This window comes from Trachinotus anak, unplaced genomic scaffold, assembly GCF_046630095.1.
Source record: "Trachinotus anak isolate AG129_WGS33_773 ecotype Australia unplaced genomic scaffold, CSIRO_AGI_Tana_v1 ptg000010l, whole genome shotgun sequence".
Taxonomy (NCBI): Eukaryota; Metazoa; Chordata; class Actinopteri; order Carangiformes; family Carangidae; genus Trachinotus; species Trachinotus anak.
In genome coordinates this window covers 9,842,064-9,868,449 of record NW_027273861.1, presented here as the reverse complement: position 1 = coordinate 9,868,449, position 26,386 = coordinate 9,842,064, and the positions used below count along the sequence as shown (strand labels likewise).

At 40.4% G+C, this 26,386-nt stretch overlaps 2 protein-coding genes across 4 annotated transcripts; both read left to right on the top strand.

Moving 5' to 3' along the window:
- Positions 1–98: 98 nt before the first annotated feature.
- Positions 99–8,906, top strand: LOC139626881 (uncharacterized). 3 transcript variants are annotated; one of them, XM_071487423.1, is made up of 6 exons: positions 99–117; positions 3,400–3,531; positions 3,853–4,209; positions 4,585–4,635; positions 5,182–5,304; positions 8,427–8,906. In XM_071487423.1, exons 2-6 carry the CDS (start codon positions 3,489–3,491, stop codon positions 8,573–8,575), a joined length of 723 nt encoding a protein of 240 aa, XP_071343524.1. In that variant the 5' UTR covers positions 99–117; positions 3,400–3,488; the 3' UTR covers positions 8,576–8,906. The 3 variants fall into 3 exon arrangements, 2 of the variants coding, with proteins under 2 accessions (XP_071343524.1, XP_071343523.1); XM_071487422.1 differs by lacking the exon at positions 99–117 and having other exon boundaries at positions 3,340–3,531; XR_011692449.1 differs by lacking the exons at positions 99–117; positions 4,585–4,635 and having other exon boundaries at positions 3,390–3,531.
- Positions 8,907–9,090: 184 nt separating this feature from the next.
- On the top strand, positions 9,091–26,206 carry LOC139626876 (semaphorin-4E). The gene is made up of 14 exons (XM_071487418.1): positions 9,091–9,226; positions 15,777–16,274; positions 16,592–16,734; positions 17,820–17,882; positions 18,274–18,372; positions 19,667–19,766; positions 20,068–20,178; positions 20,364–20,515; positions 20,656–20,828; positions 21,111–21,267; positions 21,369–21,591; positions 23,072–23,187; positions 23,437–23,656; positions 23,767–26,206. The coding sequence occupies exons 2-14, from the start codon at positions 16,166–16,168 to the stop codon at positions 24,528–24,530; spliced, it is 2,430 nt and encodes an 809-aa protein (XP_071343519.1). The 5' UTR covers positions 9,091–9,226; positions 15,777–16,165; the 3' UTR covers positions 24,531–26,206.
- The last annotated feature ends 180 nt before the right edge of the window (positions 26,207–26,386 follow it).

Below are 26,386 nucleotides of genomic sequence, written 5' to 3'. Positions count from 1 at the left end.
TTGACCCAGAGGGTGGATCTGACCTGTGAACCAGAGGAAAGTCTGCATGCCACCTGCACCTGCAACCTGTCTGCAACAGGCTCCCGACTGCAGACAAATGTGCTTCCACAATTTGAGGTAAACTTTATAGCGAACTGTTAAAGTTGTCTCAGTAGCTAATTGCATGCATGTCCACATTTGGCTCATATCACATACATGAGGAGTCCCCTTAATGTCATTGTAGCTGAAGATGCCTGTGTAAGCTAACATTAAACTTTAAGACAATAGTGTGAAACATATTCTAACATTGTGTTTTAAATCGGTTCAGACTTAAGAACAGCTTCTCCCCCCAAACTGTGAACCTGCTACATATCAACTGCCCCACAAACAGTGTCTCATTATGAATAACAGCTTCTTTTTTTTTACACCTTCTCTCCATTTCTTATGGACTGCTGCGATAGCTTTTCAACTATGCATTACAATCAACCTACAGACTGCTCCACTGTCCTTTACTCATAGTCTACTGCACCAAGCATTGTAAGCCATGAAGTGTAATTTCTATATTGTGGTTTCTCATATCTAACATTTTTACTGTAATTTAAACTTGTTACTCACATTTATGTTGCACAAGAGACTCTGGTGCCTCTTTTTATGCCTCGATGGCAGATGCATTTTTAGTTACAAATCCTTATAGCTATAACACATATAAGTTTGATGGTAACTAAATGTGTAGCCAATTACAAGAATACTTTTGCATTAGATTTAAAGCTGGAATTGTGATAATAATGAAGCAAAAACATGTGCAAACAAGTTCCACATAAAACACCAGAGCAGACAGTGAGATACGATCCATCTCTACTGGTTTTACTCGTAGTAAAGTAGTAAAAGTGGTCACTAGTTTAATTGAAAACATAGGTGAGCTATGTTTCGGTGCCCACTCAAATCTATTGGATGTAAACCACTTTCCTAAACAAATGACTTGAGATTATTTCTCTACATATGATCACAGACAGGACCTACTTTCGGGCTAATTGTGGAACTGAAAGTCATGAGGTTTCAGAAGTGATACACTGCCTTCTTTTCTTCACTAGTCAGTGAGGACTTATCACCCTACAGCCTTAGGTTTATAGCAGACTTTAGTGTAAATTAATGCAACATAGATTTCAAATTTTAATTGCTTCATTGTAAAATGTTAGCGAGTCAAAGGTGTATTGTTGTTTGTTTGTTTGTTTTTTAGTTTTTCTCTTTTCTTTTCTCTCCCCTGAGATTGGGGGGGGGCTAACTTGTGCACACAATGTGAAAACTTTGAGCACTGAGTTTTACATGTGGTTTTCTGCTCTGTGTCTATACACAGATTTCTGACATATTCTTTCACAGTGTCTTTGTGTAACTTCACAAATCACACAAATAAAAATCTCTTCTGCACATGGACAATTTGAAACAAATAAGCAATAATCAACCAGCGCCCTCCGTCCATTCATTTACATTTACATTTCACTTCGCTCTTTTGGAAATGAAAATGCTCTCTTTCAGTTCTCTCATCAAGGCAGGTCATCAGTCAGGATGTTACTTCCTTCTCACTTGTCTCTTTGTCTGTGGGGGCAGTGGCAGCAGCTCGTTTTATCAGTCTGTGCACAAAACTGTGTTATATAGCAATACAACCCAGTGGAAATTAACAGACTTCAGATCTACTACATGTCTACATGTAGCTTTTGCAATGGGTTCACTTAAGGGTAGAGCAGCTCAGTGGGCCACAGCACTCTGGAGCAGGTGTTCTCCTATTTGTCACACTAACTCTCTTTTCACAGCGGAACTGAGAGAGTTTTTGGGTTAGCTGAGAGCATGAAGGGTGAGTTAGTGGCTAGAGATGTGACAAATAGCCCTGATCCCCTCATCTCATGGCAACCTGCTCTGATAATCATCTTCGTGAATGGCATAGAGAGAAGGCTTTTCCCCCGTCCAGAGCCCCTGTCCGAGAGAGCTCTGAGAGTCAGGCCACCCCCAGCGAATCCTCCAGCTCTTCACCATCCACTTCTCCGAATGAGCCATGCAGTTGGGGAGAGCTCGACTCACTCCTGCTGAGCTGACAGCATTGCATGAGCTCTAAACTGCCTGTACTGCAGCCAGGCCGGCCATGATCATTGTCATAATCATTAACATAAAATATGCGAAGCTCACGAAGGATGAGTGTTTGTTTCAAGCGAAGATAAACGTTTTTTTGTAATGACATTTTAAGAGTCCGGAAAAAAATTGGGGATGGGTTTGCGTTTGCATTTGTCTGTTTATCTGTGTGCTTATGTGTGTGTGCAAGTCTCATCAGCTGATCTGAGTCAGCTGTGTGTACAGTTAATGGTTGCCGTAGTGATGGTAACTGCTTAGTTACACTGGTCAAAACAGGGAGTATGGTGAGAACCACCTCTGAACCCTGGCTTGTCAGTCAAAGGCTGTTATCTCCTAGCACCTAGAGCTTTGTATTTTCTGAGAGAGGAGACTCTGTTGAACGCAGTGATATAAAGTATTTGTCTGTGGTGTGAAAACTGTGGTGTCGTTTAACATTGGACTGGCAGTTGGATGGTACTCTGTAAGTCACTCTGCTTTGGTAGTCACACTGTGTGAAGGGAGACAAATTTGCCCACATTCTGGGGAAAAAATTATGTGTGAACAGTGAAACTCACTCTAGGTTCGGAAATGTTTATGAAACTTGAACTGTCATTGTGTAAAAACGGTGAACGGAATTTAGACTTTCATAGAGCAGCACAGTTTGGCTTAGTTTCAGCGTGAATCAATCCAGTTCAGTCTGTCTTTTTTCCATCTCTTAATACTACTTCAACTACTAGCAAGTTTATATTATATTATATTATATTATATTATATTATATTATATTATATTATATTATATTATATTATATTATATTATATTATATTATATTATATTATATTATGTGGTTGTAGGTTGAAACTTCTGCCCTATGACGCTTAGTTGTGTCTTGTCACAGGAAGCCAATTGCTCATTTTCTAGTAAGATGCAGTGGGGACATGGGGAAATGTGTTTTCGCACCCTTGCACCAAAACCCACAAGGGTTTCATAAACTCTTCATATCATCATTGTGCAGTCTGTTTTGTATTTGATGACAAGTCAGCACATGTGTATTTATCTCTGAGGATTTTGCTGTCTGACACCAATCTGCAGGAGTGTACAGGATGTAGGCAGTGGGCTAGCAGTATCAGGCCATTTTGATGTCTTTCAACTATAGAGCAGAAAGCGCTTTAGTTTTTGGTCTATCTTGTCTTTTTCAAAGCCTACATGATTTTCCATCTTTGGTTTTTATTTATACAGCCTGCACCACTGTCAGCTTCCTCAGAGACGCATTCTCATGGTACAGTAATGAAAACCCCTCCTCCCACCCACACACGGTCACAGGTTCTGGGCTTGGCTCTGTCAGATGTGCAGACAGGCAGGCAGCAGAGACAGGATGAATGTGAGAGGAAGACCACCTCTCACATGATAAGATGAAAGTGTGGCTGAAAGACTCGACTCTGGTGCTGCTCACAGGTGAGGTTCCTGACTTGATATTTGACAGATCCAAACGCTGCTACAATGACAACAAGTATCCGTACAAGTTTAACGTGATAATGCTAAATGCAGTGATGAATGAACTGACTGAAATTTCAAGTCTACACTGCAACTGTAGAATGAAACACAGTTTCTTGTTAGTAGTTATTGTTACTGCAGGTAAAAAACACAGAAAAATGAACAAAGTTTCTTATTGTTTTATTATTGTATTATTTTTAATGTCTATCTATCTATCTATCTATCTATCTATCTATCTATCTATCTATCTATCTATCTATCTATCTATCTATCTATCTACAGTGGCAGTAGCAGCTCTGGTGGTACCAGGTCAACAATATGTGATTGTGGATAATACAACAAAAAAAGAGGAAGTTACTGTTGGTTCCTCTCTGACTTTGCACTGTGGCTTGGGGACAGAGAGTTATGAGAGATTTCGGGTGGGGTGGTATTTTAACCGCTCTGGACCTTCATGGAACCAATCGCAGAACATCTCTGAAAAGATTGTTAATAAAAACTCGACTGAGGGAAAAAAGGATGAAATGAAGCTCATCTTGTTAAATGTTACATACGAGAACAGCGGATGGTACTTTTGCAAAGTCACATCAGAGATTCCCCGTCATACCATTACTAACAGCAGTGGAACACAAATACTTATTGGTAAGTGTAAGCAGTATGAAAACATTTAATAAATGGTTTATAACACAATATAATGTAGTTGTAAGCAGATATGAAGACATTTGAAGTATATTAATGTACAGTATTTATCAATATACTGTCATTCATTATCTGTTTATACTTTAGCCTCAAAGTACCAGTGATCACAGCAGGAGCTATGGTTTCTGACAAATTGATTTATAAACACTTATACCTGCTTGCAATATTAGGTTATAGTGGTTTATAAACCATTTTGATATGTTTCTGTGCTGCTTAGAAATGCATGGGTATAATGATGAAACATTATATCATGAATGGATTCATTAATACTGTTCATACTCTGGCTTGTTAAATATCATTTTTTTTCCCCCATGACAGCGGAGAGCTTCGAAAAAACAACGTACCCGTCACTATTAACGAGTAAACAAGGTGTGTGTGCATGTGTGTGTCTGTGTGGATGTGTGTGTGTGTGTGTGTGTGTGTGTGTGTATGGATGCGTACCCATGAACGATAATGCACCAGGTTATTTTAGGACCCACCACAGTCTGAGGTCAAACTCAAAAGATAAATATATATATATATATATATATATATATATATATATATATATATCTGGTTGCAGGAAACGTTGATTTTCTGTGGAACTGACAAGTCTGTCATGTGTCCACTGGTAGTGGTGATCAGACGTTACAGGCTTTCCGATGTACTACTGTGAGGTGTGAACTTGCAAACCACCAAACAACACTTTAAATCAGCCTTATTCTTGTGCAGTGGTCCATTTGTAGCCTGAGAACGTTTTGTACAGTATTTACTTAATAACCCAAAATATATGTGCTGGAAATGAAAAATTTAAATGACATAATGTCTTATTAAGGATTATTTTGTGCACACATCGGCTTTGTTAAACACACTCTGATGTAGTTAATAAATTGACACAATGTGATCACATTTCAAAACAAACTTTTTCTCTTATAGTGGCTGCTCCAAAAAAAGTGCCTGTTCCCTGGTGGATGTGGATCCTGTTGGGGGTCTCGGTTTTCATCCTGATCGTCATGCTGCTCTTGTATACCTTGCTGAGAAAAAAATGCGGAAGAACAGGTACTCTCTTCTTCACTTTCAGTTTCAAAGGTTTAGATAATGATCTTGACCTAAGCCAACAACAACATCTATAGATTGTAGATAACCTCTGTATCTATTGTAGCCAAGAGATGCCACAGGACTGTATGAAAGCTGCTCTTAGAAAAGAGGGCCAGAGGTAAAGAGGCAAATAATCTTACAGAAAAAATCTCAAGACCCAGTCAGATCAAGCCTGCTCTGATCGCAGACAGATTCATTCCACTGCAAAGATTTGCATTTAACCAAAGAACTGAGGGACAGGCAATTATCTGTTTGCCTGTGTATCTGAGAGAGAGAACCAAAGAGAGAGGAAGCACTGTTGATGTGACAGCAGGTATTAACATCTGCCCAAGCTGTGGACAGTAGAAGCAAACTGAGTAAGCAAGAGGTTAGCGTGGTTTCACTGCACAGCGTGAGACAATTTTTAAATGTCAGTGTGGGACTAACTAAGGCTGCCTCTTCTCTCCTGTGTGGTTTAAGCGAAGAAGAACGAAGACTTTAATTTCTAGAAGAGACCACAGACAGGAAAGACATGGGCAACTTGATATTTCTAAAAAAGTAAAGTAAACTATCCTAAAAGAAATCCTCCCATGGCGTTCAATACACCACTTTTATCGCTTTGTGTGTCATACATTTTCAATTCTTTCTTTTCGTCGCCGTCTATAATTCTCACACAAAATACATTTCTACATGGATTTTTGCTGAATCATTTGCTCTTTTGAAGGGAGCTTTTTCATCTTTACTGAAGCCTACACGGGTACATTTGACACTTCTAAAACTGAGAGTGTAAAATGAAGCTTCCAAAAATATCAAAATCCAAATTTAATGAGAAATTCACACATCTTTTGCTACTTTTGTCCATAGCTGAAAACATAAGTTGACTAACCGATTGACAGAAAATTAATCAGCAACTATTTTGACAACTGATTAAGTGTTTAAATCATTTAATCGGTCAAAACTACACTCATTCTGTGACTGCAGCTTCTCCTATGAGAAGACTTGCTGCTTTGATATATCTTTTATATATTGTAAGCTGAACATAGGCATTTGACAAAAAAAAAAAAAAAAAAAAAAAAAAAGTGAGAAGATGCCAGCTTGGACTCTGTAACCGGATTAATCAAGAAAATGAATCTATATTAACAATATCTGTTCGTTGTCAAAACAGCAGTTGATTTTCTTGTTGTCGTCACACAGAATCCAAATCTACACTTACCTTGAATTGGACCTGCAATGCACTGAGTTAATGTTAGTGATCAAAACAGACATGCACTGCTTTTCTTACCATGTTCATTAGTTATCATATCTTTACATGCAAAATATTTCAGCCACCATTCACACATCTACTGAACGTCAATGTTTCATACTGTCAGTGATCGGGTATTGTGACACTGATGGCTCTTGAAATTCAGCTACCTGATGACATGTTCTTTACTTTTCAGTGCAGTTTATCACATGTTGTGGGTTTTAGCTCACAGCAACTCACCAGTTATCATTTGACATCCAGGAGCCTACAACGCACGCAACAAAAGTGATCTTTATATATAGCAGATACAATAATTCCCTTAGACATCACAGACGGACAACAGGCCGTTCATGTAGGAGGAAGTAAGTGTAAGTAAGTAAGCCTATCTGCTGTGACAGGAAGTGGCCACAGAGGATGGAGCAGAGACAGAAGTAGGACAGAGTATATAAGCGAACGACGGTACACACAAAGACTTTTTTTGTGTACGATTAAGTGTGAATATTAGATTTACAGCAAGACAGAGTAGTTTCTAAGGTGCATAAAATTGCTGTGATGAGACGATGATCTTTCTCGTGTATTATAGTGACTGTAAGGTGTTGACTGTGACACACTGTCAGTCAGACGCCTGTGAACGCAGGCTTTTTTGTTGGAACGGATGTTTTGTTTGACTGATACAATCAGCTGGCTGTTTAACATTATTCAGATCGCTGGATGTAAGACTCAGGAAGAAATGAAATACAGAAATGTCAGTGGACTTAATATGAACATGGTTCTTTTGCTATTGAACCATCTGGACTGTAAAGAGAAGTTGAATTTTGGCAGCAGTGATGCCGTTCATGATGAATTCATCATGCTTTTGCAGCATGGGTCAAACATTTTGAATGAGTGACGGCTTTTCGCGGGACAAAAGAAGCGTTGTGCTTTGAATATAAACTGTTAACATTTCATGTTTTGAGAACATGAGGGTGACAGTGATATAGAAAATGCGCTAAGGAGACTAACTGTAACGTGTGGCGTTTCTAATAAGGTCGCTGTCGGGCAACATTGTTTATGAGGCACAGCATATGAACAACGATTATATTTGATAATTTAGTTACTTGACCAATTTTATTTTATTTTACTCAAAAATATGTGCATACGTTTCCTGATGGACTTTTAATTGCAAACAAAGCTTTGTCACCTTAGACTGACAATATTGTCTGACTTGATAAACAGTATCTGGGAAACATTTATACTGCAAAGAAATATTGCATTTTTCTTTCAAGAAATGTTTATCCATATATGATCGATATCAGGCCTATAAATGAATCAGGTGAATTTGCTGTAGGCTAATTAAAAATAAATTTTAAAAAAATTCTATTTTATTTTATTTTTTTATTTTTATATATTTTTGCAGGAAGTAAATGGCTTTAATTCCAAAGCCTAACAAGTAACAATTATCATATATAATGACAGCGTCTTATCATCTGCATAATAATCTATCAGTAAGAAAATATATCAGCAAGTTTAAAGGGTCAAATATAAAATTTTATTTCTCAAATATATATATATATATATATATATATATATATTTCTGTAACACTCTGATGTTATCTGTCCAGTCAACGCCATTTTGGCAGTGAAATCAGTCTCATTCAAATGTTATTTCATTTATTATTTATTCATTTATTTATTTATACACATTATTTATATACATTTATTTATATTTACTTGAGAGATAACATATATATTTGAGAAATAAAATTTTGTGTGTGTATATATATATATATATATATATATATATATATATGTCCAAGAATCTAGATGTAGTGGTATGGCATATTAGAGAAATTCATCCTTCTGCTTTCACTCTCCAATGCAGATGAGGACCCTGTCTATATAAACACGCGTCCTTCACCTCGGCCGGGGAAGCAGGTGAGCAACCTGAAGACTGTTCCTTCCTCTCAAAACCTTTGCACCCCGAGTTGCGGCAGGAGATACGAAGAAGGCAAACGGAGGCCCCAGCACTGAGGGCGTCATGGAGCCTCTTTTTAGACACGATTTCTACATCGTCTTTTTCCTCAAACTGGACATGTGTATCTTATTTTATATAGGCTAGTGGATCCTGTAAAATATCTGTTATGAACCACTAGATGGCAGACGGTGAATGCTGTAGCCTACACAAGTAAATTTATTTTTATTCTTTTTTGTGTTTCAAAACCTTATAATATTTGAATATGATGCTAACGATAGTTTTATATGGTAAATAATCATGATGATTTTGTGTGAATGAGTGGGACCGGAGTCGATGTTTTGAACTGAATTTGAACTGTATATTAAATTTGAAGATACTAAAAAAATACTATTTTTGTTGTGCAGTTTGTGGTATTTTCATTTTAAATATGTGACAGACGAGTAACTTCTCTTCTGATTAATTTTACATTTTAAACGTGCGGTTAAAAACAAACAAACAAACAAACGCTGTCCAGACCTGTCGGTGCCCTGTTATTATTTTCCGGTGTCGTGATTGGCTGCTCAGCGGAGGGGCGCTCCCTGCAGGAGCCGGACGAGGAGCGGGCGTCACAGGTGGAGCGGCGCGGAGCCGGAGCCGGAGCCGCGGGGAGTCCACACTGACAGCGGCGGGGTGAAGGGTCTCTGAAGAGGACGGCCCTCACAGCGCCGGTAAGTCCGGACATGAGCCGCTCCTGTGGCATTTTGACTTGTTTGTGCGCAGGTTTGAGTCCCAGTGGGTTTTTGGTTTTTTCCACGGAGACCGGGGTGGTTGTGGGGGTGGGACTGGCAGCCTGCGGGGCTGAGGAGCGCAGACAGCGCTCTGTAACTTCTGTGTCTTATCCAAAGATTATAGGATATCCCCATCTAATAATAGCAGCCAAGAGCCAGACTAAGCAGTGGTAGGATACGTCCAACAAACACTTAAGCTCCGCAGATGGTGTTGGTGGCACCGGGGGGGGGGGGGCTGGTTCAGCACAAGTGACACAGGAGTGAAAGTGTAGTTAAATCCTTTGGGAAAACTTGGACCACAAACCAAACTACTGTCACTAAATGTGTGACTTCCTCTTTTTTGTAATCCACTGAACCAAAGAGCAGCCATTGAACCCTCGGACTTTCGAGGTTCAAACATCACGCAGAAATAAAATAATCCAGGAAAGGTAAACAACAACTTATAAATATTGAATTCGCATATCTTTTAAATTTGTGTGCCATTTTGGACAGGCTCATATTTTTTTTTATTGCATAATAATGGCTAAAAACCTATGAGCACACCAACATTTCATCCACAGAAACTGTGAATAATTATGCTTGGTTTTCATGTTGTGGACATTGTGGGTGAATCTAACTGAATGCTCCGGAAGTGAAAGTGATATTCAAGCGTGTATTGTACCTCAGCACATGATAGGCGTGTGTCTAGCTGAGCCAGCCACTAAATGCTGTCATTGTACTTGCTGGAAACTGCACAGGGGATTGCCCAATATTAGCTGCCACACTGCAGCTCAGTGGGGTCAGTGGGTGGAGAGGCACTACTGCACACAGCCACACCACAAATACTCTGTGGTCTAACCTGTCAATGATGCACATTTCCTTTATGCTTTATGGTGATCTCTACACACACTTGACACCTTTTGACACTGTTTTTTTTTTTTTTTGCTGTAGGGGCCATATTTTAAATGACCTCTTGCAGCTCATGGTCAGATGGACAGTGAAGTGACTTTCAGATTGTTACAGTGCACAAAGGTCTGGAGAACCATTGTGGGGGGAAAAAAACACCTTTATTGTTGTGTCTATCACTTGATAGGCTCACGTGGTATTTTTAACACTGCGTTGGCAGCTGTGAATCAGTGATCCAATGAAGGAACAGGCCTGGTACACAGGTGTGAAGAAAACAGTCTGGCTTCTTAGTGATTTAAATGAATCAGAGTATGTTTTTTTAAAGTGGTACATCTGGCGCTTCATGATTATCTTACCATTTTCACTAACACACTCTTTGGGTTTTGGACTGTGTGTCGGACAAAACAAGACATCGCCTTGAACTTTAGAGAAATAGTTTTTCACTGTTTTCTGACATGTTATTGTCCTTAAATTAATCGCTTAATCAAGAAATTAATTGGAAAATTAATACATATGGAAAATAATTTCAATTAGTTGGAGCCCTAGTTTTGACTCGATAAAGTTGAATCAAATGATTGAGTCGTGAAATCAGTCAAGTTTTGACTTTAAAGCTACGTTGACGTCCTCACCACGGTTTCTTTCCTTTGGTGTTCCTGTCTGTCAGTGAACTTGTCATACATTACTGGTAGAGCAGGCAGAGGTGTTCGCGTGCTCATATTTTCCTTTTGTGCCGCAGCTCCTGCTGGGACTTGCCTGCGTGTGTATGTGTTTTTTTATTATCTCTTTGGGACCCTTTTCAGCATAAACACGACCTCGTCGGGACCAGCAGTCATTCCTGAGGTCCTGGTGAAGGTTAGGGTCAGGGTTTGGATTAGGTTGTCCACAATGAATGGAAGTCAATGTAATGTCCTAACGAGCTAAATAGCTGTGCAAACATGTGTGCGTGTGTGTTTGTGTGTGGTTTCAAGCATGCATTTACACTCAACCAGACCTGTCTCATCAATGCCAGGTAATTTGTCAGAGCAGAGACAACCATCTTCTGCATATTTATTCTGTTGTCTACTTGTCACCTGTAGTCGTGTGAAGTGCTTTGACTCTTAGTTGTCCATTAGTTTAATGGTACATGCTGCTGCAGGCTGGAAAACCGTACACACAGCGCGTTCTTGAAGTATAGTTTTCATCTAATTACAACTCTCCCGCACATCAAAACAAAAGGTTGTAAGCTACTGTCATTATGATAAAAGAATGGTTTGTTTTAGCCCATCTGTGCTTGCACAAATATAACCCAGTGCTGAACTGGGGTGTGTTTTCCAATGTATGTTTCACAACAGAGTCTGTGTGACACAAGGAGTGTCAAAGGTGAACACCCTCCCACAACCGGTTTCCTGTTTAGGCCCCTGTGATGGAATACTGTATCACAGCCAGCTCACCAGCCGGCCTGCCTGTGGACTGTTCAGCTTACATTTGATTGGCAGCCTGGCAGACACAGAGACAGGCAGGAAAACAGGCAACAAGCAGTCAACCGACCAGCCGGTGACTCAACCAGCATCAAACCTGCAGATCAGTTAGTTAGCCGCTCAAGTGAATCAGTTACAGCCGCAGGAGGCCTCGCCCATACAGGACGGCATAATGCAGTCATACAAACGAAGACGTATGCTGGAGCCCGGGCTTACGCAGTCATGGCTCACTCCAGCTGTTTGACTCTTCACATGGCTTTTTGGATTTGGATTTGCTGTGACTCACGGTGATGACAACAGTGTGCTTGTCTGTGCACGTTTGGGTTTATACTTTGTACACGGCACGTAGCTGTAGTGAGACTCTCTCACAGAGTATTGTAGATAACGTGGAGGCTCCTGAACAGGCTATAAATATCTTCATGCTTCAAGTGGTTGTAGTATCTGGAGATACTGCCGTAGGGCTTCTTCATCATATTGTACTCGAACATGTGCAACCTTTGAACCCACAGTTGTTCACATTCTTCTGCTTGATGAGTATAAACCCACCAGCAGGCACAGCGCTAACATTTTACAAAGGTACATGTGGGAAGTACATTCTCAGATTTACATCTAGATTCATGGAGATGAAAAAAAAACAACTATTTTAGTCACACTCCTGTTCTGTAGAAGTTCATCCTCCCTGACACTGACTGTGTGGTTGTTGTATTTACATGCAACCAGTGTTTCAAATGTCAGATTGTCTTTCAAGAGAAGAGTGTTTTGTTGTGTTGTTCATTGCATGCAGATACTGTTCTATTTTTCACAAACAATGTCAGTCATAAATATTAATGTTTTAATCAGGTGCATGTGTTCAGGTGCTGTATGGTCTTTCAAAGGGGAGAATATCGAGTTGTACTGAGCTGTGTAACACAGCAGTGTGTTTAATAACTGATCCTTGAGCAGGTTTTGCTGGATTTACTGGAATCAGCATTGATCCCTTATAAACAAAACCTGTAACTGGATTTCACACCAGTCTTTCACACCGTACCCTTTACCTCAGTGTAGAGCACACCTAACGTGATGGCGGTTTAATATTATTTTTGTCAGTGAAGCGTGAAAGAAAAAATGATTCATCCTGAGAGAAAGATCCAAGATTTGAGACTGAGAAGTAGTTACAAAAGGGTAATCATTAAAGAAGCTGTTACACATGTAGCTGAAATCCACAACCCATTGTTAATGACTTACTAGTATTAATAAAGGTATATCATTAATAGAGGGTCATAAGAAACCATGCCATGCAATCTGCAGGTATTAAGACTAGAAATCCATCAACACAATGGATTGTGGCAATGATGTTGAGCTGCCTTACTTCCACAAGGTAAGGGGTCAAACAGTCTATGGGAGGGTCCTTCCTGATTAATTAAAATGGACAAAGCAAGCGCAGCAAAGGTCAAGGACACGGAGACCCCTGACATCAATGTGGGGTCACAATCTGGCAATACAAAAGTGCTTTTTATTTATGCATTTTAATGGATTATGCACAACATACTGATATGAAAATCTTAAAGTAGCTTTTTGTAAGTTTTGCTATGCTAGCATTAACAGCTCTTTACTTACAAGAGCTTGTTGTGTTTACAATATAACAGGTAGTTATGCATCCTCTGACTAGTGCTACTTCTCTGGGGCAGGCCGGACCCTACAGCGATGAGACAGGCCAAATGGCTGGAGCTAGCTTGTTAGCATTAGTAGAAGAAAAGAAGTGATAGAAGTAGAAGTAAGACAAAAGGGTTGCTTTCCACCACTGGAGACAGCTCTTGGTGAATAAATTATTGATATTTGATGCTGAACTTGCAACATTTCTTCTAGACTGGTAAGAAAAGGGCCGTTAATGCTAACGTTTGCAATAGCATATATGTAGCAATAGCAAAACTTAGAAATAGCTCCTTCACGGCCGCACTAATGAAATTGTTTTTATTTATAATTAATAACAGATCAAATAACAATGTGAATGTGAAGGCTGTTTATTGGAGCGTCAAACCCACAGAGAATTATGACATAAAAGAAAAGGAAGGAAAGGTTTAGCTTCTTTTAGCTAATGGACATGACTACAAATGAAAGCTAATGTGCTCTGTGGCTGCTGATGTGTAAATATGTGGCTATCGTTCTGTTTTCAGCTTATTCCAGTGCCCCAAGTAGCCAAAAACTCGATGAATGATGCTTTTTTGTAAGTTTTGCTATTGCTACATAGCAAACTCAGTGAATACAGCTTTAAATAAATATATTATTAAACTCTGATAAAGAAGTGGTGCCAAAACATTAATTTTTTTTAAAAAGATGTTATTGTTGTTATGTTATTTTTTTACTGCTAAAATCCTCCTGCTCTATGATTTTATTTTCTTTGTCCAGTTAAATGTTAGCATCCAAGGATGAGAAGGAAATTTGTCATTAAGCTGACAGACAAAGGACAATGGTCTGACTGTACAAGAAAATGAGCTGTTTATGACTTATGACTGGTAACTTCTGTAGAAACCTCAGCTGTGCACCCCCCAACTCCACCCCCAAAACACACACACACACACACGCCCTGTCCACACTAGACATGTAAGTGTCTGAGTGACCCTGGATAAACAAAGGAAGAGAAAACGAGGACAACTGCTGTGTGCTCTTCTATTATTGTAGCCATACCTGCCTGTCTGCGCCGTTTGGAAGTATCTGTCAAACGCTGTGAAAAACAACCAGCAGTCATTCCATTCAGTTGTAGTGCTCAACCTACAGACCCCTCCCCGCCCCGCTCACAGCCTGGGGGGAAAGTATGCAAGACATCGGTGCTCTGACAACAGATGAGCAGACCTATACGTGCAGCAGCTCGTCCTGCTGTGTCAAGTAACAACAAGGTGGGGGAGCACGGCAGTTTGTTGCTAACGCACATTCAAACCGAGGTTATTCAGAGGCAAAGGGGAATGAGCGCCAAGCTGTTTCTCCAGGAAATTTGGATGCTGTCATTTTGGTTTCTGTCAACAGGCAAGGACTCTGCAGTGTGTGTTTCAAGGGATGCATCTCTATGAAATCTGCCGTATTTTTTTTTCTCTGCAAGGTAAAATCCAAATAACAGGTGCAAAGCAGCTGTGTGGTGCTGCTGCTTTGGAGCAGTGTGCACCAGAAAGATAAGAGTATAGTTTTTACATTGCGAGGCTGTTCTTAAGTATGCTTTGTGTGTTATTCTGAGAAAAAGTGCCTTGATGAATTTTGAATGAGGCCGCGCTGCTCAGTTTGTCAAAAACAGTAAGAAACTTGCCAAAGAAATGATGAATCTCAATTCAGCATGAATCCCAGGGTAGGGATGGAGTGATAAAAACAGTGAATCACTGTGATCTGTATGCATGCCCAAACCTGAACTGATCCCCTCTGTTGCTTGAACCCCGCTGAGCCCAGAGGAAGCAGGTTCTTATCAGGGAGGAGGACAGGAAGACACAGAAAGTGGAGGAGGAAGAGAGGGTGGGGGTTGGTGGGCAGCATGGCACTTGATTTTCACTTAATATCAGTTTACTCTGTGAAGTTTACTGTTATGACTTTTCACAGCTGTAACTGTAAGTGATGCCTCACTTCTTTGATGTAACAATAAGGTCATGATTGTTCTTGCTTTACATACAGTTTGTATTGTTCACAGATATACTTTGAAAATCAACAAGCACATAAAGAAAAGCACAATGGCACTATATGAAGTCTATGGCATGTTTTCTGTCTTCATAGTTTCTTTTCTTATCATTTTTACTACATTAAAATTTTAGGTCGTTGCTTCACAGACTTTACACATAAAAACAGTTTCACTTATCACAAGGAGTACTTCTCAACTTGTTAGAACAGCTGTATAATGCCTTTTTGCGGCTCTGAAATGAGTTATACCCTCATGAGGTCTGATGAGAGATGCTTTTGAGTGGCATCATGGGAATTGTAGGACCTAGTGCTTTTGGATTTTTTTCCATACAAAGGACTAAAAGTCAAGAAATCTCAGTTTGACCAACCTGTTTCTAATCTGTCACTGAAAACAGCATCTTTATGTCTCTCTGTGTAACAATTATCAGAAGGTGGTTGAGGCAAACCAGCTGCTGTAAGTGAATTATATGTCTCTTTGATCGTTTCATTCATTGACATTTTCATATCTTTTCTAGAAGGTGGTAGGATGAACATGATCTCCACCAGCATTCCTCACCAGTAGCTGGGCAGCATGGCTTCCGATCCTTCATCTGGAGAAGACACCAGCAGCTCATTAGCCCTGCGCTGGAGGCTAACACCAACATAGATATACACCAGGCAGGACGCTGACTTCAAACTCAGGCTGAGCTGCACTCCACAGGCCTGGCCGGTTAAACATCTGTATAAACTGCTTTGAAAACATGACCTGTGCTAGAGCGGCACATGTCCAGGACAGTGACATCGCAGCGGCCTAACAACATCTGGACTGAGACCTTGGACCATGATCTGTCTCTGATTGGTTGCTTTGCTGGCAGAGCTGGACTGTGCAGCTCTTCCACACTTAGACAAACCTGGACTCTGAGCCATGTCTCTTCTCTCAGCTCTGAGCATCGTCTGGGGATTGTTGCTCCATGTTTCACTGAGTGCACTCAACAATCACTACTGTGTCCCACGAAAGACTGTCCCTTACCAGAGTAAGTCACAAATTCTCCCTGCCTCAGCGCTTCAATGGGCCAGTGTGTCGTAGCATACTCTGACTGTGTTGTAACAGTGTTTCCCCTCCGGGGCTGCTCCAGTAAATAGCAGAATTTGTAGCAGTTTAAGAATGTATTTGATATTTTAACCATGATATATGAACAAGTGCTACAGCTTTAACTGCTGGGATTTTGTGCTGATTGGGAGACCCCTACTGAATTTCAATGAATTTGCATTTTGCTTTTGCTGTGTGAGCGTTTTTCCAACTGCACAGCAAGTAAACACAGTGTAGTGATCCAGATGTTCTCCTGTTTAGATGAGCTGAAGTTGTTCAGAGACGAGGGGATCTCCAACTACTCCACTATGTTAATGAGAGATGACCTCGGAGTGCTGCTGCTGGGGGCCAGAGAGGCCATATATGCTCTGGATATTGACAACATCTCAGTCAGGAAGTCAGCGGTAAGAAAATGTGAAGAGACTCACTGAAAGAAATCTGGTTACAAAATGTCTGGCGCTCTGTTGTGATCAGTGCTGTTGATAAACTCACATATCTGCACAGCTCTTTTATATTAATGTCCAAATGCTATTTTGCTCAATGAAATGGCAAATTAACTTTTCATTATTACAGATTAAAAATGAAACTTTTTTTTAAACTTTTATATTTTGCTCCAGTGATGAAACTGTTTCATAAAATAATCATTAAGACAGACATCAAAGCCTAATGCTGGATTAAATCAGGGGTCCCCTGTGGTCACCCCCAAGATTTTATCTTATGACCCCTTAAATGAAGCCATGTCTATTTGTGACCCCACATCTCAGGTTATGGTGATATGGTTGTGAGTTATAGGCAGTTCTGCCAAAGTCACTCAGTATGTCTGATTTGAAGGATTTTTAGAGCCCTAAATGGGGAAAAAGCAAACATCTGAAAAAAGTTAGGACAAATACATAGTTCATTCTCATCACATTAATCTTTTTATGACCCCTCAGGTTCATCTTGGCCCCGACCTCTGGGTTGGGAACCACAGTTTTGTATCATATAAAACACAGCCTCTTATTATTGTCTCTTACTATTTGGAAACATTTCACTTGCTCTGTAGAAACTTTGCAGAAATCAGTTCATGCCACCAATAACTAAGTTCCTTGTCTATCTATAAGTGTCTGTTTCACTGTTTTGATAAGGCAGCAGTCTACCAGTTAACCACAGTGTATTCTGCTCAAAGATTAGATTGCGTACTGTGCAGCAGATGCTCTCATTCACCACTTTTTTCTACTTGTCTGGTGAACATTTGCATGAGGGATTTTTTTATGAATAATGGTCTTGTTGAACACTACAAAGGTCTTTTGATTCATAATTATAGTTGCACAGCAAACAGTCACGACTGAAGAGGGACTTGTATCCCAGCTTGCAGGTATAGCACGCTGACCGGTCAAGACAAACAATGAAATGTGTGAATGTAAACAGGCTACAGCTCCTCTGTCAGGCTGTTGGGTTGCAACACCATTCCTGCGTGCTTTGACAAGACACTTTCCCTATGTTGATGCAGGTGTATTGGCGAGTTACCGAGGAGAAGCAGAGGGAGTGCACCTACAAGGGAAAACATGCCGAGGTTTGTCTAATGTTTTTCAAACAGAGCTCGCATACATATTTTTGGGTAAGGACACAGCCTGTAAAGATGACTGTTGAGTGGAAGCAGCTTACTTCCACTCACAATTTATCTCTGTACATTTGTAAATCATTTATATGGGAGTGGTTTTTTTTTCTTTCGAGACAAGACTGTACACAGAATTCACTTTGAAGTGCCTTGCTTACAGTTTCGTACTGAAAGCCCAAATAAAGGCATGAGAAGAAAATGCTTGTGCACAGCCTTGACCCCTTGGTCACTAGCTGAACTCCAGGCAGCCTGTGCAGTCAGTACATGTATGTGGCATGTTTGTAGTTTTGCGGCTGAACTAACAAAGCTCTGACCTTGGCATTCTCTCTGCTGGATCTTGTTGCAGGTGGAATGCCGTAACTACATTCGAACCCTGCACAGAGTGAATGACACTGCAATGTATGTGTGTGGCACAAACGCTTTTAGCCCCATCTGTGATTATCTGGTAAGTACAGAATATGAGGTTAGTGCAGAGCATTTCACAAACTACTTCTGTGGGCAGGACCTCTGTTTATCAGCAGCTGGTTTTCTGTCACTCACATTTTTTGTCATTCACTTTTACTTTGATGAAAGACTCACTATAAGGTTCAGGAGTTATGCTTGTTTAAGGTCCATGCAGGTAGTTATGTGTGTTTACAGGATAAAGTTGACAATATTCTTTATTGTTTTATATTGACAACAAATGCCATGAAAAGATGTGTTAGTCCATCTCTCATTACTCTCCGACCACCTCAGCCCCAGGCCCATTTGTTCCTACTGAAGTGTCTCAGAAATATAGTTTCATTTTTAAAAAAGGCTCAGTGATTTCATAAAACAGCTGGGCACTCTAGTTCTCACCAAACTTATTTAATTCATTTGTTGGGGACTATTTTAAGCTGCAGATTGATACACATCTGGTGCTTTAGGGAGTACTTTGGGAGCAGCACTATATATGTGGGAATGAGACAAAATAAACCGTGGTTTCCATATTCATGGTAATGATGGTGGCTAATGATGTGGCTAAATGGGTTTTTATTAGTTTTCGGTGTAGAACATTTAGAACATCACCTGAGTTATAATTTAAGTCATGCAGCAAAAAGTGCAGTCAGTAGACAAAGGCTTTTTGCTGCAGTTCCATTAATAGCCATTCTGGCTTTTCGATTATTAGAGTCAACATATTTTCTCCTTTTTCTAAAATGTGTCTTGGTTGTGATTCAAAAAACTGTTTCAGCCCATCCCTTCACAATGTCGGTGTTTGCCTATTTATTGTCTTTGTTGGGTTTGATTGTTCGACAACACACAGTAGCTCATGAATGCAGTTTATTTTGGCAGGGAACTCAAATCTCAGAGGGCTGAACTCCCTTGAATGCATCACCATGGAGAATTAAGTGGTTCCTATGTGCACCTGCAGAACCACAGGACAATAATGTGAATTTGATTAAAAAAAATAAAAGCAGACCTAATGTTCATTTCTTCCTAGAGCAGTTTTAGCTCTAGATAGCATTCTGATGAACGTGAAAAACACTGGCTAACTCAAAGTCTGGCAATCATTGTAAAAACTTTTATGTATCTTTTGTTTACTTTGGAAAATGGTGTGTAATAATGTCAATATATGCAAGTTGTGTTAATGGGCTAAACATTAATCCTGATAAGATTCAACTGGAATTTCAGTACGTGAAATAAAATGACTCACTTTTTTTCAGTCCTTCACCAAGTATTTCTTTCTTTCTTTCCTCTCTGTCTCCCTTTATTTCTGACAGACATTTGCTAATGGACAGCTGAGGCTGCAGGGAAAGCAGGAGGAGGGAAAGGGGAAGTGTCCTTTTGATCCCTTCCAGCGATACTCCTCCCTCATGGTTGGTGAGTGTCTGAGTCAGGGTTGGCTACCAAAGGGAACAAAGCACAGAATAACGCTGAACACTCAAAGTGCACCAACAGAAAAGATGACTGATGTGATAAGTGTCTGCAGTTTTGTCAGGCCACAGGGCTGGTTTATAAATGTGACCTGATATCTTTTACTGTTGCTACCTGCTCATTCAACAGACGTACTTAAACAGTCGGTTCAGTTCATTAGTTGGCATATAAACGAGATATTGTTCCAACTTAATATGAATAATTGATTTCCAGCAATTTTCCCTCAACTCTTGTTCCTGTCCAACAGGAAATGACCTGTATTCTGCTACATCCATCAACTTCTTGGGCTCTGAGCCTGTGGTTCTGCGCAGTTCAAACTTGGCTCTCCGCACTGAGTTTAAGAGCTCCTGGCTCAGTGGTGAGTTCCTGTGCTGCAAAAAAACAAAAAAAAATGGCCATTTAAAGTTTTATACGATGATGTGCATGGTATAGATGAAACTGACTGCAGCAGCAGCAGCAGCAGTACTAATGCATAATGCAGTTAATGATATGTGTCTGACTTTTCTACTCTCAACTCAAGTACTTCATGTTTTGTGGTTTCAGAGCCAAACTTTGTCTACATGGACTTTGTGGGTGAGAGTTTTGACAGTCCCGATGGTGATGATGATAAGGTGTACTTGTTCTTCAGTGAGAACGCCATGGAGTACGATTTCTACAGCAAAGTTGCAGTGTCACGAGTGGCCCGTGTCTGCAAGGTATAAAAACATAGAGTATAAAATCTAAAAATCTATCCGAGATCGTAGGCCTCTTCAGAGATCCCTGTCTGACACATGTCTGGTTGTTGTGGTTAAAGGGAATATGTGTACATGACAGAGTACTCTGTCTCTGTGTTTAGGGGGATATGGGCGGACAGCGGACGCTGCAGAGGAAATGGACGTCGTTCCTGAAAGCTCGTCTGGATTGTTCCCTCCCTGAACCCAGTCTGCCCCCCATTGTCCAGGATGTCTTCCTGCTGAAGCATGAGGACTGGAGGAAGAGTGTCTTCTACGCTGTCTTCGCCCCGCAGTCGTGAGTATTTACAATCAAATCCTGTGGTTTTATGGCTCAGGGTGGGTGTTGACATAGGGTAATCTAGGACGTATGCAGAGCAGTCAGTTTGGAGGAACAACAAAGGTGTTAAATTATTAGGTGTTGAATTTGTTTTATTGTGTTGATTGTAATATCAGGTATTTAACGGTTCATACTACTTGATTTATTCATTCAACTTTTAAAAAGTATTCTCCAGTGATATAAATAAAACTGAAATGTATCGCTTTGTTTGACTAATTGTGTTTGATTTGGTGTTTCCAGGGGCCTGTCCCAGGTATCAGCAGTGTGTGCATACAGTGTGTCTGACATTAGAGATATTTTCAGTGAGGGAAAGTTTAAGACTCCCGTTGCTGTGGAGACATCCCATGTGAAGTGGGTGATGTACACTGGAGAAGTGCCAGTCCCCAGACCAGGAGCGGTGAGTGTAAAAACTTCGTTGCAGTCAGAAATTACACTTTGTGAAGTGTACAAGGCAAATCCTTAAAACCCATAAGTCTAAATGGAGGTTTTGTATTGCAGTGCATCAATAATGTGGCACGTAAAATGGGGATGAATCGCTCTCTGGATCTTCCTGACAAAACCCTCCAGTTCATCAGAGACCGTCCCCTCATGGACGAGGCTGTTCGTCCAATGAGAGGAGGGCCACTGCTGGTCACGAAAGGAGCTCTGCTGACTCGGATCGTAGTGGATAGTGTGCTGGCGCTGGACGGACAGAGATACGCCGTCATGTTCACTGGCACTGGTAAACTATAGGACAGCAAAGTAGATTTTTATCAAGATTAAAGTAGAACTATCAGAAAATAGGCATCTTCCTTCGCTCAGTTTTCTGTATGAATATTCTGGTTGATTAAACTTAAAGCCCATAAAGCCCCTGAAAATTTCAGTAGTTCTCTGTAATATCAAATTTTCATGGCTGAGGAAGCATCAATCAAAGTCAAAGTTTGGGGAAAATATCCTAAATTATTACTTTGAAAGAGTTGAAGATAAAAGTCAGTTAATCTTCTTGATCGGGACTGTGCGGGTGTGGTTTGATTGAAAGTGCTGACATCATAAGAAATATATGACATCACTTTTTCCAGGTGAGCCCCACCCACTTCAAATGAGTGAGAAAAGAAATGACAAAAACAGAAATTAATAATTATCCCATGCAAAATAACCAAAATTGCTGTTTTATGTCGGAGCTCATCGTTCATATAAGAATCTGTCAGTCGGAGGTTAGATAAATGTATATCCATTGAAAATTTTAAAGGGATCATAAAGGATGTGGTGAATGAGACGTGGTTGTTTTTCTTGAGAAGCAACGGAGTTCATGTCACATGTGGTATTTGATGTTTTATGCTGTGCTTTGATATGTTGCATGGCTGCTGTCTTGGCCAGGTATCTCTTGTGAAAGAGATGTTTTAGTCTCAATGGGACTTACTGGTAAAATAAAGGAAAAATTTCAGGGCTTTAAAGTGGGATTATGTAACTTTTGAAAGAGGAAATAGTACATTCTTCCTCTTACGCATGAAAAGTTGAATCCATGAGAAATAAAATGCAGCTGTTCTGAAGTCAGTGAACTCAGCAGTTTTATAGCTAGTTTTGGGTAGACATGTTGTAGGTATAACAGACATTAGTGAAACAGACCAGTTCACTCAGTTTAGGATTATTCTATCTACTTACAATATGTTTTAACATTAACCATTATTATTGTTGCCATTTGAGGCTGCAGTGGCTGATGGTCAGCAGAAGTTATATAGGCTTGCTTACAAATGATATGTTCAGTCAGTAGCTTTTTTATTTGCAGGCTGATAAAGACAAATTTGATTAGATAAATAATGACAGAGTACAACCCTGTTTCCAAAAAAGTTGGGACAAAATTTAAATACAAACAGAATGTGATGATGTGCAAATCATGTAAACCCATATTTAATTGAAAATAGAATGACAACATATCAAATGTTGAAAGTGAGATTTCAATTTGATGCCAGCAACACGTTTCAAAAAAGTTGGGACAGGTTCATGTTTACCACTGTGTTGCATCAGCTCTTCTTTTAACAACTCTGTGTAAACGTTTGGGAGCTGAGGAGATCAGTTGCTGGAGTTTTGAAAGTGAAATGTTGTCCCATTCTTGCCTGATATAGGTTTTCACATCAAAACTGTGATCTTGGTTAAAACGTGTGTGTGTTTAATGTTTTTTATATGATGACTAAATGTCATTGGTAATTATTGTCTCCTGATAGACAATGGTTATGTTCAGAAGGCCGTCAACTACGATGGAGAGATGTTCATAATTGAGGAGATTCAACTGTTTGAATACCCAGAGTCTATCACCATCCTGCGGCTCTCATCGAGCAAGGTAACTCCTAACATGTCCACTATGGTTCAATGATGTTTGTTAGCTCATCATCATCATCATCATCATCATCAACGGTTATGGTCCTTTACTGCTACTGCTACTTCACTTGGCAAATATTACATAATAAGCTTGAGTCTTAATTTGAATATGTTGTCACCTTCAGGCTATAGAGAGTGTTCGGAGGTAAAGAGGAAACACTGTTAGCTGGTTCATTTTCACATGTGTGTGTGTGTGTGTGTGCAAACACAGGGGCAGCTGTATGCAGGCTCACAGTTTGGTGCTATCCAGATGCCAGTCAGTAACTGTAGCCGCTATGACACTTGTGTGGACTGCATCCTGGCCAGGGATCCTTACTGTGCCTGGGACTTCTCCACTGAGCAGTGCTCCTCAGTCCACAGCTTACCCCCCTCCCCAAACACTGCAATGCAGAGTCTGAAGGAGGGAGACGTCTCACAGTGTCCTCAGCCAGGTACTTTCCCTCACAGTGTGTTGTTTGTGTGCATTAGGCTGAAGATTTTTTGTATGAACACAGTTGTACTTATTAGAAAGCAGTGAGACCAAACTTGTGTGTGTTTTCAGATCCAGTTGCAGCTGTGGACTTAACCCTTGTCCCGGAGAACAACATCCAGCTGCCTTGCCAGCTCCACTCCAACTTGGCACAGGTCCTCTGGCGTTTCTCTGACCAAACACTTCACTCCGACCACAAATACTACATCTACAGCGGAGGCCTCCTCATCCTGAGTGCCACTGAGTCAGACGCTGGCCTTTACACCTGTGACTCGGTGGAGCAGATAAACGGCAGAGCGTACATCCGCACTGTGGCGGTTTATCGTTTGCAGCTCTACTCTGGCCCAGCAGTGGGGGACAGCACCACTCCTGGCAATGAGGTGGCAAATTCCTCTAACTCTATTCACACTGTGAATACAGCTGCACCAGGGCCAGTGCCAGACCAGGGTAATGAGGACCCGTTGTTCCCTGAGACTCAAAGCCACACTGGCAGGGTAACTCACTTAGAGGTGGCTGTGGCTCTGCTTTCGCTGCTTTGTTTCTCCCTGATGGGGGTCATATTTTGGATCTGGTTTCGAGGAGGCTGGGAATGCTTCAAGTTTGCACAGAGCCCCAGTGAAAGCGAGGGGAAAAGGCAGTCAGGCGAATACATGCACATCCAGAACAGAACTTCAGAGATAAAGCTCCTGGGGGCTGAGGCTGGGAGACCTTGCAGTGCCAATAATAATCACTCGGCTGTTGACTTCAAAGGGAACGGGGAGCACCACTTCACACCTATGGCCAACATTTCAAGTCTGGACGGTCTTGGATACATAAATGATGAGTCAGAGATTTGACTCTGCTGAGGTATAGAATAAAACGGTCCGAGGCCAACAAAACTGCACCACTCATCTTCCTATAGGTGCACTTCGAACAAGAGACGGTTCTCAGAAAAGATTTTCACATTATAAATCCTTTTGATCGTTATCCTGATTCTCCTTACCAGTTCCCCCACACTGTCTGTCATTTCCATACTCCAACCGGGCAGCTGATGTTCAGTGAAAAGACTTTTTCTGGTGGAATTTTTATCCCCCAGGAAACTGCTGAAAAGACATTTTTATATATGTATGTATTTTTTGTATAATGATAAATTGTGAATACACACTGTGTAATATATTGTGTACAGCCAAGACCTTTTTTTTTCTCAACTATTTATTTGTTTTACTTCATCTTAAAACACTAGTAATCTACAAAACGTCTTGTAAATATGATCAACAACACTGAACAAGTAGCAAACACTTTGACCTCTAATCTCCAGCCACATTTCATTTTGTGGATGTTTGTGTAAGACAGCATTCATCAGAGTGTACCATCAGTCTTTTAATGATTGATCAGTTCTCTGTGTACTACTCCTTTTCTTTCTTAGTGGCTGTTAAAAAGTGAACTACAGATATACCTTTGTATTTAAGTTTTCAAATGAAACTCACAGGTAATTTCACATTATACCTCCATCTTCCAGATTGGAGTATCTCACTCCAGTAAATGTTATGTGGTCATTCAGTGTTGTAGTGCAGCCAGGGTTGTTTTTGGGTACATGGTTTTATTTTAGATTCAAAGCATATACTGTAGACAACATGTCATTGGGATGTAGAAGTGTGTGCGTGTACATTTCTGGCAGTGGCAGTCAACGCAGTGACAGAACACCGATAAGAACAAGTGTCAAACTTCGGAAAATGCAGTCGTTCTTAAAAAAAATAAACTTTATTGAGAGTATGATGCGCTTGTAGCTGTCAGTAATGATTACCTTCTCTCTCACACAGTGGAAAATGTATTTGCTGCTGTGAAGTTTGACTGACGCTCCTCCTGATCTCGATTTCGGGAACAGATACTCCACTGGATTGTGTGGTGGGATAATATCAACCAAAAAAATGCACCGACTCCACAGTCATCTCAGGCCTGTTTGCTTCTGTTGAAGAAGACACTGAGCCCGAACTAAATTACAGGAATGTAGCCTGAATCTGCTCTGTGTTTTTCACACTCTGTCATTAACAATGGTGCTCAGAGCCACCTCGTGTTTTACCTCAAACAAATACTGAAGATTTGAAAGGCCTGAAGTGGGTCTCTGCTCAATTATTCAACAGTGCAGTATAAGACAGTTGTCATGAGGTGAATTAAGGATATATATTGATCCTATCAGGTGATAAATTAATAAAATATTGCCGGAGCTTTCATGCTTTGCATAGACATATTTACACTGGGAAATTAAGAAGATCCACATGCTCATGATTGTTTTCAGCATACTGAGTTGTTTGCAAGTTTCAGAAAGCACTGTCTTAGATTTTTTTTAGCTTCTCTCTCTCCTGTTCTTCACTTTTCCTTTTCCTTCCAAGATTTAATGAGGTTTCTCCTCTTACTTTTTTTTTTTGGCTGTCTTTCTAAGCTCTATGATGCTCGCAGCCTTTTTTTAACTCGCACTCGATTTCTTTGAACATTTCTGTCTTGCATTTCTGAATAAATCAATATGACAACAGCATCTCTCTGCTAGGGTGGAAGATTGTACACTGAGGATGAGGGATACAAGAGAAGACGAAAACAGAAAACAGCTAAAATGGCAACGAACAGGGACAACCAGACCGCACGTGGGCCCAATGGGCGACAGATGTTAGTCTCAGCTCTGTATTGTTTCTCTTTGTTTTAAAGGTGTTTGAAGGTT

Coding starts and splice junctions, on each gene's coding strand:
- LOC139626881 (XM_071487423.1), top strand. CDS start 3,489: ATGAAAGTGTGGCTGAAAGACTCGACTCTGGTGCTGCTCACAG. Junction 4,210..4,584: donor TGGAACACAAATACTTATTG/GTAAGTGTAAGC, acceptor CCCCCATGACAG/CGGAGAGCTTCGAAAAAACA. Junction 4,636..5,181: donor ACTATTAACGAGTAAACAAG/GTGTGTGTGCAT, acceptor TTTCTCTTATAG/TGGCTGCTCCAAAAAAAGTG.
- LOC139626876 (XM_071487418.1), top strand. CDS start 16,166: ATGTCTCTTCTCTCAGCTCTGAGCATCGTCTGGGGATTGTTGCTCCAT. Junction 16,735..17,819: donor TCTCAGTCAGGAAGTCAGCG/GTAAGAAAATGT, acceptor ATGTTGATGCAG/GTGTATTGGCGAGTTACCGA. Junction 20,829..21,110: donor GCTGTCTTCGCCCCGCAGTC/GTGAGTATTTAC, acceptor TGGTGTTTCCAG/GGGCCTGTCCCAGGTATCAG.